This window comes from Herpailurus yagouaroundi, unplaced genomic scaffold (genome assembly GCF_014898765.1).
Source record: "Herpailurus yagouaroundi ecotype Mexico unplaced genomic scaffold, PumYag 100, whole genome shotgun sequence".
In the NCBI taxonomy this organism is placed as follows: Eukaryota; Metazoa; Chordata; class Mammalia; order Carnivora; family Felidae; genus Herpailurus; species Herpailurus yagouaroundi.
Genome location: NW_024412391.1, coordinates 46328417 through 46341455, shown reverse-complemented (window position 1 = coordinate 46341455; position 13039 = coordinate 46328417). Strand labels below are relative to the sequence as shown.

The 13039-nt window shown below is 35.1% G+C and overlaps 1 protein-coding gene across 4 annotated transcripts in view; it reads left to right on the top strand.

The window, feature by feature from the left end:
• PALS2 (protein associated with LIN7 2, MAGUK p55 family member) overlaps nt 1-13039 on the top strand; it is a 109179-nt gene that overhangs the window by 40884 nt on the left and 55256 nt on the right. For 2 of the 4 annotated variants that reach the window (XM_040472422.1, XM_040472421.1), the window contains exon 2: nt 5608-5726. In XM_040472422.1, coding sequence (XP_040328356.1) covers nt 5610-5726 — 117 coding nt within the window. In that variant the 5' untranslated portion in view covers nt 5608-5609. Of the gene's footprint in view, nt 1-5604; nt 5727-13039 lie in introns of all 4 variants that reach the window. The other 2 variants (XM_040472423.1, XM_040472420.1) reach the window with 1 other exon arrangement.

The window sequence follows — 13039 nt, the reverse complement described above, 5'->3', positions numbered from 1 at the left end:
TTCCCAAGCTCATTTCTTTCAAGATTTGTCTGTTGCCATTGCTGTGTCAATACTGCACTATTTTAATTTATACTGTTTTTATACTTGATAATACAGGTTACTCCTTTATATTTATGCTTTTGTTTTCTAAAATTATTGGCTACCTTTATCCATTTTCTCTTTCAAATAAATTTTGGGATAATTTTATTTAAAAAATCCTGTTGGGATTTCTATTAGGATTTATTGATTTTTTTAAAGAAAAATTTGGAGAGAATTTTTATAGTACTAAATCTTCCTATCCCAGGACATGGTCTCTTCATTTATTTATTTTAAACATTCTTCATTGTATTTTATAGTTTTTCTCATACCTATCTGGATGAAAATTTTTATTTTAGCATTTTTTACTATTTTTGCAAAATAGATTTTGTTGCTATTGTGAATGGGATCTCTTTTTTCCCTGCAATGATGTTTTCTAGTTGGTTATTACTATTAGGAAAGGTTTTTTTTTTTTTTTTCTTTATTGCTCTTATGTCTAGTCACTTAGCAAAACTCCTTTAACTTAAAACTCCTGACTTAAATAATTTTTTAGCTGGTTCCTTGAGACTTTTCCAAGTAGATAGTTAACATCTGTAGTTTTTTAAAATGTCATGTCTTAATACCTTGGTTAAAACTTACAATATAGCTTTGAAAAGTACTGGCCTGAGTGGGCATTCTGGTCTTATCTTTGATTTTAATGGTAAAGCCTTTGCCATTTCTCCATTAAGTATGATAGTTCATATAGATTCTGGTATAAAATGACTTTCTTCTATTCTTATTATGGTAGCAGTTTTCCATCAGGATTAGGTTTTTAATTTTATTTGATGTGCTGTATTCAAAACATTGAGATGATAGGGTTTTCTTATACTGTGACAAATTACATTATATTTTTCTTAATGTTAAGTCATCTTTATATTAATAGGATAAAGTCTACTTGGCTATTGTTACTTTTTAAGACCTTGTTAGATTAAATTTGCTAGTACGTTGTTTAAGGTATTTGCATATATGCTCGTTAGTTTAATATATCATTTCTTTTTTGAGTTTTGAAATCTGCATTGAAGTTGGAATGCTTTCAGTCCTTTCTATACTTTCTTTTAAAAATGTGAAGTAGCTCTTTCTTGAAGGTTTGATAGAATTTATTCTTATATCTCTCCTGGCCTGTGTCTTTTTAAGAAGGTAGATCTTTGAAAACCTTTTCAGTTTCTTCTATTATAATCTATTTCTATTTTTATCTTTTTCTCCTACACTTCTGTCGTTGACATTTTCCAGGAAAAATCTCTACTTAACTAGATTTTAAAATAAAGTTGTTTATTACATTCTCTTTTTAATCTTCTTTTTGCCTGCAGTTACTTTCTCATTGCATCCCTAGTGTTACTTATGTCTTTTCTTAATCAGACTAGCCAAGCACTTAAATCTATTTTTATAGGTCTTTTGAAAGAGCCAGCTTATTGATCAAATCATGTTTTGTTTTTTATCGATTGCTGCTTTCCCTTTTATTAATTCCTTCTGTCTATTAATGAATTTCCCATCATCTTGTAAATTTTGGTCTTTGTGATCCACAGCAGTTTTTTTTTTTTTTTATGTTTTTCTTCTCATAAAGAAAAATTTTAGTGGGAGAATTTTTCAGTTTGATCTTCCTACACATTATAATTTCATCTTTTTTTCTTTCTTTTACTCTTTCTCCTCCCCACTCCCCACCCCAGTAATTCTGTTTCTTTGGCAATTAATGTTTCTGTTTGTTGAATTTGGTGAGTCATATTCATGCTGCTAGCTTTCGTAAGTGTTTGATGATTCTTGATTTGTTCATTTTTGTAATGGGATGATCTGGATTAAATATACTTTTCTCTTAAATAAGAATTCCATTTATATGTGTCATTGAATATATATGTCATATATATGTCATAAGTAAGAATTCCATTTATATATGTCATTGAATATATATATTCACATATGTTTATATGTGAATATATATATTCAATGACATATATAAATGGAATTCACATATGTTTATATGTGCATATATATATTCAATATATTTTTCTCTTAAATAAGAATTCCATTTATATTTTTCATTGAATGTAGCTTCTGAATAAAGGGTCCATCCTATAGTGATTATGGAGGAGGAGTGGAACTTGTAGGAAACTTTTGAGTTTTGGGGTTTTCTTTTATCCCTGGAATCTCTGAGTAAAGGAAGACACTTTACTTCCCTGGCTCCCACTCAACTTTGCTAGGTCCCCACTATAGAGAGCTTCCTCTTTTATGTGTTAAGGTTTTACATACATTAGATTTGATAGGTTTAATTTATGTTTTAATATTTTATAGGGTTAATTTTCATTACTTTTTGTTACAGTTTTCTCACAGTTCCTCATTTTTTTCATATGCTTTGAGGATAATTTTGTTAAAAAGAACAATGGCATTTTTTGAATAGATCATGTTATTAGATAACTAATTTATAAAGTCAGACCAACGAATTGATTTAGAGGAAACCATTCCCTCACACCATCCCATAGCATCCCAATACATGAGGGAGAAAGGGATTATGCCAGCTCAGAACATTATTCATTTTATTCATGATAGTATGAAATGAAAGTGTCAGAGCAAATCCTTGCATGTCAGGGAAGTTGTGTTAGTGTTTCCACATCCTGGTTTAACTGGAACACCAGGGTAGGTTGTTCCATATACACCTACTGCCTCACCAGTTTCTTCACCAGTTTCTGTCTGCCTACCCTACTAATCTACTCCAAGATGCCCAAAACCCAGATGGTTCTCATTCAGTCACGTAAAAAGGGGAATCCATGGAAGAGACCAAGTCCCTTCATCTCAACTCTCACCTTTGGGATTAGATAGCCTGGAACAAGGCAGACAAACTATGATCAAAACCAAGAAGGGGGAAAAAAAAAAGGAACAAGAAAAAAAGTGAGGACTTTTAAGGAAGCCTTGACAGGAATGTTAAAAATAACATCTGAATTCAACTCCAGAGAAAAGTGTTACCAAGGGAAAACAAAGTGTTAGTGGATGTTCTGAAACTGCCTATAAGAAAGGGTTGGGGAATGATCTCTAGGAGCTTGGGACTCAGTGAGGCTTTGGCTTCCAGTCTGAACCTGCCCAGCAAGCGCACTGCAGTCTGTTTGGCTCAGTCTTCAATGAGAGTCCTTCAGCTCTATCAGAGTACTCCCCAGTATGTTACATTGTCCTCAAAATTCTGTAATTCAAGGAAGTGCTTGGCATGTTGACTTTTCTAACTGGAGAGGAGGTTTTGTACATGATGGCTGTTGGGGAGACTTTAGTTAGGTCTCTAGCTGCTGACTGTTGGTGTTGCAGACAGCTCCCAATTTGTGCCTTGACCATGGTGGCCAGCTTGGTCAGGGTCTTCTGTTAGAGCAAGTACTCTCTCAGTACTTGCTACAGACCCATATCCCATAGTGGGCCATCTAGCCATCCAGCAGGAACAGGGTACCACTGAGGGCTTCAAGTACTCCATGAAAGGAGTACTACTGATTCAAAGTTCTAGCAGGTGGGGGGGGGGGGGGAGTTCTCACCCATAATGGAAGGGGGTTACCAGCCTCAGCTTGAAACAGGATCTCATAGGCATGGATGGCATCGAGAGCTTTCATCCTGGTTAGATAGTTGTAACAATTCTGATTTCCTTGGGTTTCCATTGTACCAGCCTTGCATCATCATTCCCAAGGAGCTAGGGTTCATACTGCATATCATGAAGCCTGAATAGTGGAATATCGGGTAGGAGCATGGGTCCCAAAGGGACTTGAGGTCATTTTCAAGATTTCCTTGTAAAGCACATGATTTGCTTTTTGCTAAAACTAACAATGTATACCAGGTTCCTGTAGACATTCACTAGCACAACATTGCCCCAGGACAACCAGTTACTGCCGAACACTGTGGCCTCCCCAACCTGTGGAGAACTGCATTGGTTTTTCCCACTTCCCTGCCTCATCAGCCCAGGTTTCCTGGAACTCCCTGGCCATTTCCTTATGGGAGGGAGGTGGGGGGGGGAGGGGGGGCAACAAGCCAGACCTGGCCTGAAAACATGTGGGAGGGTCTGTTGCATTTTGATTAGAGCTCCATTAAATGTACAAATTAGTTTGGGAATGTTTGACAACTTTATAACATTCAGTTTATCAGTTTCTGCAATAAAAGGGAAGGGGGCAGCAGAGATTTTGACATGGATTGCATTAAGTCTGTAGATCAGTTTGCCAATTTAGCAACATTAAGACTTCCAATCCATGGAAATAAGGTATCTTTCTATTTATTTTAGTCTTCTTTAATTCTTTCAATGATGTTTTATAGTTACAGTGTATAAATCTTGCATTTCCTTTGTCGCATTTATTTGTAATTATTGTTTTAGTGCTCTTGTAAAAAGAATGTTTTCATAATGTCATTTTCAGATTATTCATTGTTAATATTTAGAAATACAATTGATTTTTGTATTTTCGGGTTGTATCCTGCAACCTTGCTGAACTCAATAATTTTTTGTGTGTATAGTTTAGGATTTTCTATATACCAGGTATTATCATCTGCAACAATAGATAGTTTTACTTATTTCTTTCCAGTGTGGATGCCTTTTATTTCTTGCCTAAGTGCCCTGGCTGGAATCTCCACTATAATGTTGAATAGAAGTGGCAAAAGTAGACACACTTGCCTTGTTCCTGATCTTATGGGAAGGCATCCAGTCTTTCACCATTAAGTATCACGTTAGTTATAGATTCTTCATAGACACCTTTCATGAAGTTTGGAAATTTCCCTTCTGTTCCTGGTTTGTTGAATATTTTTATCATGAAAAGGGTTTGGATTTTGTCAAATGCTTTTTCTGTGCCTCTTGAGATACCATGTTTTTTTTTTGTTTTTTTTTTTTTTGTTCTTTTAATACAGTGTATTACACTGATTGACTTTTATTTGTTGATGAACCACTCTTGTATTCCTGGGATAAGTTGTACTTGGTCATGGTGTACAGTCCTTTTCATATGTGGCTGGATTTAGTTTGCCAGTATTATATTAAAGATTTGTGCATCTATATTTATAAAGGATATTGACTGTAATTTTCTTGTGATACTTTTTTATGGATTTAGTATCAAGATCTTATAGAATAATTGGGAAGTATTCCCTCTATTTTTTTTTTTTGAAGAGTTTGTGAAGTATTGTTTTAAATTCCTCTTTAAAGTCTGATAGAATTTACCAGTGAAACCATCTAATTCTGGGCTTATGGAAAGTTTGTATTAGTAATTCCATCTCTTTACTTTTTTATAGATCTATTAAAATTTTGTATTTCTTCTTGAGTAAGTTTTAAATTAAAAAAATATATAAAGCAACTGCAAAGTGGTAAGTATGTATAAGGTAGTCTGATAAAGCCCAAATGGCATACAAAACACGGTCCTCGTGGGAATTCAACTTGAAACTTACAGCATTTAACTCATTTTATTAAAACATAACTTTTCAAAAGAGTGTTAATTGTTAATGTCTTTTTATTTAAATTATTTTACATATATAAAATATATCTTATTTTGTAATTATATTTCATAATGGCTTGTAATTTAAGTTTTTTTGGTTTTGTTTTGTTTTTTGCTTTTATCTTAGCAGCAATGCAGCAAGTGTTGGATAACCTTACAGAGCTGCCCTCATCTACAGGAGCAGAAGAAATAGACCTTATTTTCCTCAAGGGGATTATGGAGAATCCTATTGTAAAATCACTTGCTAAGGTATAGTGGTTTATTCATAAGATTACTCAATTAGTTTTAAAATTGTCTTTTCAGAAGTCTTTTTAGATATTACTAATTTAGGACTTGGTTGATATCCCTTTTGCTTAGCAAATAGTAACACTTATCACATAATGAAATCATGCACACAAAAATTAGACCACTTTTGCCTTGCCTGTGCAGACTTTTAATACAAGATAAAATGACTCTTAGTTTTGACCTAACACATTTAAAGTTTTAGGGAAATGGTAACAGAACCTGTGAAAAAGATCCTGGTACTATCTCCATTTCAACAATAGCAAGATACTGATTTTCTTCTTTTACATTAGAACATGTACCTGTTTTTCATTCTGGTTCTTGACTTCCTATATCTAGTACTTTTTGAAATCTTGTCTTTTCATGGGTAACCCTGATATTCTGAGTATTTTTTGTAACGAACTCTGTAGTTATGTCCTTAACTCATCCGTAAATACACTTTTACAAGTATTTTTCGTCCAGTTTTATTTCATTTATACTATTTCCTATATTAATTTTTATAAATATCACTAAAGTGTGGTGTATTAACTACTTCACAACCCAGCTCTCCCATTCTTTAGCATTTCCTCAAATGATTCTTGCTCTTGGGAACTCTGTGCCACATGTGCTCTCTGACCTGTCCTCCATGTAGTCATCTTGTCTCTCCCTTTGCTTCTTGCACTCCTACCTAGTATGTTGATTTCACCCCCTCCCATAATCATTTTTTAACCACAGTCTCTTTTATTTTTTTTTTTTTTATAATTTTTTGTTTAATGTTTGTTTTATCTTTGAGAGAGAGAGAGCACAAACAGGGGAGGGGCGGAGAGAGAAGGGTACAGAGAATTCAAAACAAGCTCCATGCTGACAGCAGAGGAGCCCCAGTGTGAGGCTCAAACTCTCATCTCACACCCTGAGATCATGACCTGAGCCGAAGTCAGATGCCTAAACAACTGAGCCACCCAGGTGCCATCTTTTTTTCTTCTAACTTGTATAAAATGATACTTTTACAAAATTTTCCATTTGTAAAAGTGAATTAATGATGCAGATCCTCATTGTATTCAGAACCTTACCCATTCTAAGATCCCATGATAGAAAGGCTTTGGCTCCTCAGTACAAACTAATCCATGTGTATATTACCCAACTGGAATTTAAATTTAGTAATTTTTTTTATAGTATACCAATCCCAACCTTTTATTCTAACAAAATAAGGGTTAATGAGTTATGGCTTCTCCAACTCTATAATGTTTACAAAGCAAAATTTCTAAATAGGAAAAGAATTTGTAAAGTTCGTACCTGGAATTAACTTAAAGGAAAATAAAAACTTTATCACATTGAGCTGTCTTTCAATAAATACAAATTAAGAGTGTATTTAACAACTTGGGAAGATATAACAGGACTTCAGAGGAAATCAAACATTGGTTTCTTATAATTACACAATGAGAGATAGATTCAGAAATGATCATTTCAGTTAGTATTTCAAACTTGCTTTTACAACTTTATGGATATTATTTAAATTTTAAAAAATACTTTCATAAACATTAATGCCTATAATATAAAATTGGTAGCAGCTAATAGCTTCTTCCTTAGTCTGTCTATATAAATAATTGATGAACCAATTAATTTATCCCTATTCTGTAAAACCAAATGGTCAATGCATTTGATTTCAGATTTAGCATTTTTGAAAAAAAAAAAGACTCAAAGATCTAAATACTTATTTTAATACTTTGGAGAATTAGAGGAATATGAAAGAAAAATTTTATTTCTTGTATTTTTTATTACTAGAGTGTTCTAAAACATTAAAAAGTATTTTTCTTTTTAACTCATTTAAGACTATTAATATGTAGAAAAAGATGAGAGATTTTTGTTATGCAAACAAATAGTTGTGCTTCGGACTGGAATTGCTTTTGAATTCATGTTATTTTCCCCTCTAAAGAGAAACCAGGAAAAAGAGAATCCTGTAAAAGTAATAAACCATCACAAGTGCTTTCAAATTATTCCTTTTCATACAGGAACTTCTAAGCAGTCACACTATGGTGAATATCTTTCCTTCACTCCTCTTCTGGCAGACCAGGTGAGGTTAGCTAGAGAAGATCTCCGGGGGAAGGGCACCTGTGAATGGAGAGGCTTATATCTGCTTTGATTTTCTTCTCATTGCCAAATTAGCTGGTCTCTGTCCGTTGATAAGATGACTTATCACAAAAATAAAAAATACAAAAAAGAATTGTTGTAACCTCATTTTTCTGCTACATGGAAGCAGAGTAATAGCTCTCAGTGTAAATGAAATAATCTTTGAATAGTCTGTTCAATATCTGTGTGGCTTTCCTCATATTCTAATGAGGAACCTCAGAGAACTGCCAGCTGCATTTACCAGAAAGGTTAATGATCACATCACACAAGGTTACTGATGCTGTGGTCTAGCCTCCCTCTTTCTCAAGTCCCTCTTCCACCCCTCCCCCTCCCCCATCACTCCCTTTTATTTCCATAAGCAAATATTGTTGAAATAAACCATTCAAATGTGCTGTAACTTAGTGGAAGTCTACTAGTAGTGGAAGTTCCTAGGAGAGACTCTAGTAATTTTTGATTGCAGTCTTTCTAAAGTTTATTAGATAATACTTTATTTTAATAGTAATAATAAAGGATATGATTACTTACTTTTTTTTTTAAGTTTATTTATTTTGAGAGAGAGAAAGTGCAAGTGGGGAAGGGACAGAGAGAAGGAAAGACAGAATCCCAAGCAGACTCCAGGCTGTCAGCATAGAGCCTGATGCAGGGTTTAAACTCATGAACCATGAGATCAGGACCTCAGCCAAGATCAAGAGTTGGACACTTAACCAACTGAGCCATCCAGGTGCCCAGGATATGATTTACTTTAAAATTCAAGCTTCTTATCATAAATACCAATTACTGTACCAGGTCAAGATAGACTAATAGCTTCAGGGTCCATTGAAATATGTAGGGGCTACTTAGGCTATACTGACTAACTCACCCTTAGTTCTAATTGGTACTTTTAAAATAGTTTTTGACTCTTCCTTTGGTGTTAGTTGTCAGTTTTTATTATCAACATATCTATTATACCTGTGTCTCTGTATTTGTTTAATTTATAGCGATCTGTAGATTTAGAAACTAGATAATAATATTACGTAAGACATCTTAAAATGTGTTTATAATTTACAGAGGTCTTTAAAATATATTGTTTTGAGGTCACCTGGGTGGCTCAGTTAAGCATCTGACTTTGGCTCAGGTCATGATCTCACAGTTTGTGGGTTCGAGCCCCATGTTAGGCTCTATGTTGATAGCTCAGAGCCTGGAGCCTGATTTGGATTCTGTGTCTCCTTCTTTCTCTGCTCTTCCCCCACTTATGCTCTCTCTCTCTCTCTCTCTCTCTCTCTCTCAAAAATAAACATTAAAAGAACAAAATACATTGTTTTGTCTTCACAGCAACTTAATGAATTGAAAATCATGATTCAAAGTACAAAAATTATTTGTCTAAGGTCACTGTCCTAGTAAGTGACAGAGATGAGGTGTAGACCAGGTTTTCTTTCTTTAAATTCTGTGCTCTTTCTACTACAGCATAGGTTTTTGTGTGCATGTGTATTCTTAAGAATTTCTGGTAAAAAATTATTTTTAATGTGGCTTTGGTGCCATTGATACTGGCCTTATGGAGGATCATCTTGATCACTATTTTCAATAAAGGAAATGGCTGGATGGCTTTGGAGCAGCTCAGGTACTAGTGTAATGTAATCTTATGATAAAAATGAAATTAAGAACAGAATAACCAATAGTATCCAACATTCAAGCAGTTTTCTCAATAAATGGGAGCAATGATAACTTAGTATTCCTACAATGAAAGAAAAAAAATTCTAGGAGGAAGGGAAGACATCTACTTCCAAGAAAGAGATATTAAGTCACAGCCGGCCAATACTCCCGGTACAAGTAGAGGAAAAATGGTTAAGTTGCTGAAGAAACAGAGAGGCATATGTTGCTAGACACATGGAGAGACAGCAATATGTGACTAATAATCACGAGAAAAATAATGGAAGCAGTTCCATAGATGATGCTTTTATTAGAGTTTATAAACAAATATTTTTAAATAATTAATATCTTTTTAATAGAAGAAAAGAGAAAGTGAAGACATTTAAAATATAACTAGAAAATTAGAATAAACAATCAAAAGGTCATTTGTTCTTTTATTTTTTTTAATTTACTTTTTTACTTTTTTAATGTTTATTTTTCAGAGACAGAGACAGAGACAGAGACAGAGACAGAGACAGAGTGTGAGCAGGAGAAGGGCAGAGAGAGAGGGAGACAGAATCTGAAGCAGGCTCCAGGCTCTGAGCTGTCAGCACAGAGCCCACCTTGGGCCTCGAAGCCACAAATCACGAGAACATGACCTGAGCCAACGTCAGACACTTAACCGCCTGAGCCACCCAGGCGCCCTTGTTCTGTCTTTTAGATTCCACATATAAATGAAATCATTTGGCATTTGTCTTTGATTTATTTAAACTTAGCATAATACCCTTTAGGTCCATCCATATTTTGCAGATGGCAAGATCTCATTCTTTTTTATGGCTGAGTAGTTTTCCATTGTTGTATGGATATCAATGTGTGTATATATACACACATATATACATATATATACACATACTATGTAATCTTTTAAAAAATTTTTTTCTTTTGAGGGGTGCCTGTGTGGCTCAGTCAGTTAAGTGTCCAACTTCTGCTAGGGTCATGATCTCACTGTTCGTGAGTTTGAGCCCTGCGTCAGACTCTGTGCATACTGACAGCTCAAAGCCTGGTGCCCACTTCAGATTCTGTGTCTCACCCTCTCTCTGCCTCTCCCCTCTGTGTGTCTCTCTCAAAAATAAACATTAGGGGCGCCTGGGTGGCGCAGTCGGTTAAGCGTCCGACTTCAGCCAGGTCGCGATCTCGCGGTCCGCGAGTTCGAGCCCCGCGTCGGGCTCTGGGCTGATGGCTCGGAGCCTGGGGCCTGTTTCCGATTCTGTGTCTCCCTCTCTCTCTGCCCCTCCCCCGTTCATGCTCTGTCTCTCTCTGTCTTAAAAATAAATAAACGTTGGAAAAAAAAAAATTAAAAAGAAATAAAATTTAAAAAAAAATAAAATAAAATAAACATTAAAAATTTTTTTTTTCCTTTTAAAATAGGGTTGACACAGTGTTATTTTAGTTTCAGGTGTACACCATAGTGATTTGACAAGTCTATGCATTATGCTGTGCTCACCACCAGTGCAGCTACCGTCTGTCACCATACAACACTATTACAATACCATTGACTGCTTTCCTATGTTGTACCTTTTGTTCACGTGACTTATGCATTCCATAACTGGAAGTCTGTTATCTCCCACTCCCTTTCACATATTTTGCCCATCCTTCCACCTACTTCCCCTCTGGCAGTCATCAGTTTGTATTCTGTATTTATGAGTCTGTTTGTGCTTTTTGTTTGTTTTTTAGATTCCACACGTAAATGAAATCATATGGTATTTGTCTTTCTTTGTCTGACTTATTTCAGTAAGTGTAATACCTTTTAGGTGCATCCGTATTTTACAAATGGGAAGATCTCATTCTTTTTAATGTCTGAGTGATATTCTGTTGTGTGTGTGTGTGTGTGTGTGTGTGTGTGTGTGTATATACACACACATACATCTTTATCAATTCATGTATCAATGATGCTTGGGCTGCTTCCATATCTTAGCTATTGTAAATAATGCTGGAATAAACAAGGGTGCCAATATCTTCAAATTACCATGCTTGTTTTCTTTCAGTAAATACCCAGTAGTGGAACTACTAGATCATGTGGTACTTCTATTATTTATTTTATGAGGAACCTCCATACTGTTTTCCACAGTGGCTGCATCAGATTGCATTCCTACCAGCAGCGTACAAGGTTCCTTTTTCTCCACATCCTTGCCAACACTTGTTATATCTTGTCTTTTTGCTTCTAGCCATTCTGATAGGTGTAAAGTGATATCTCATTATGGTTTTGATTTGCATTTTCCTTGTTATTAATGAAGTTGAACATCTTTTCATGTGTCGGTTGGCCGTCTGTATGTCTCCTCTGGAAAAATGTCCCTTCAGGTCCTCTGCCCATTTTACAAACATCTCCCATTCAATAGGATTCCTTGTCATTTGGTTGATGGTTTCCTTTGCTGCAAAAGCTTCTTATTTTGGTGTAGTCCCAGTATACCACATCATCTTTATCCATTCATCTATCGATGGACACTTGCATTGCTTCCAGAGCTTGGCTGTTATAAATAGTTCTCAAATACAGAGAACAAACTGGTGGTTGCTAGAAGGGAGGTGGGTGGGAGATGGGTGAAATGGGTAAAGGGGATTAAGAGGCACAAACTTCCAGTTGTAAAAAATAAGTCATGGAGATTAAAAGTACAACATAGGAAATATAGTCAGTGATATGGAAATAATATTGTATGGTGACAAGTGGTGGCTATACTTATGGTGTGCGCTGAGGAATGTGTAAATTTGTCAAATGTACACTTGAAACAAATATAGCGTGTGTGTTAATTAACAATCAAATGGACATTCAAGTACTCAAAAATATATCTGAAATTAAAAGCTCATTTGATGAGGTGAATAGATAAAACATTGCAGAAAAGGGGATTCATGAATTTAAATACAGTTAGCAGAAAGCATGCAAACTGAAATGCTGAGTGTAAGTATGGAAAAAGAAAAGAGAGAATATGTAAGTCATACTCAGAAGATCTGATACACATGTAACTGGTATCCCAGAAAGAGGGGAGGGAAAATGGGGCAAAAGAAATAGTTGAAGATGCAGTGGCCAAGAATTTTCAAAATTAGTGAACAACATTGATGATTCAAGAAGCAAAGTGAACCCTCAGTATATAGAAAAACATTTTTTTGGAACGTCATAGTTAAATTCCTGAAAATCATAAACAGAGTGAATATTTGTAAAGCAATTAGAGAAGAAATACACATCATCTTTAAAGAGAAACAATAAGATTAATAGCAATAAAACAGGGACTATGAATGTGAAAACAGAGTACATTAAGATCACTAAAATTTTGAAGGAAAAACACTGCCAACCTTAAATTCCTTTCCAGCAAAAGTAGCTCCAAAAATGAAAGCAAAATAAAGATTAGTTTAGACAACATCTGAAAGAAATAATCTCCATTTACTCTATAAAAAATGCAAAAAAAGATGGGGCGCCTGGGTGGCGCAGTCGGTTAAGCGTCCGACTTCAGCCAGGTCACGATCTTGCGGTCCGTGAGTTCGAGCCCCGCGTCAGGCTCTGAGCCATCAGCCCAGAGCCT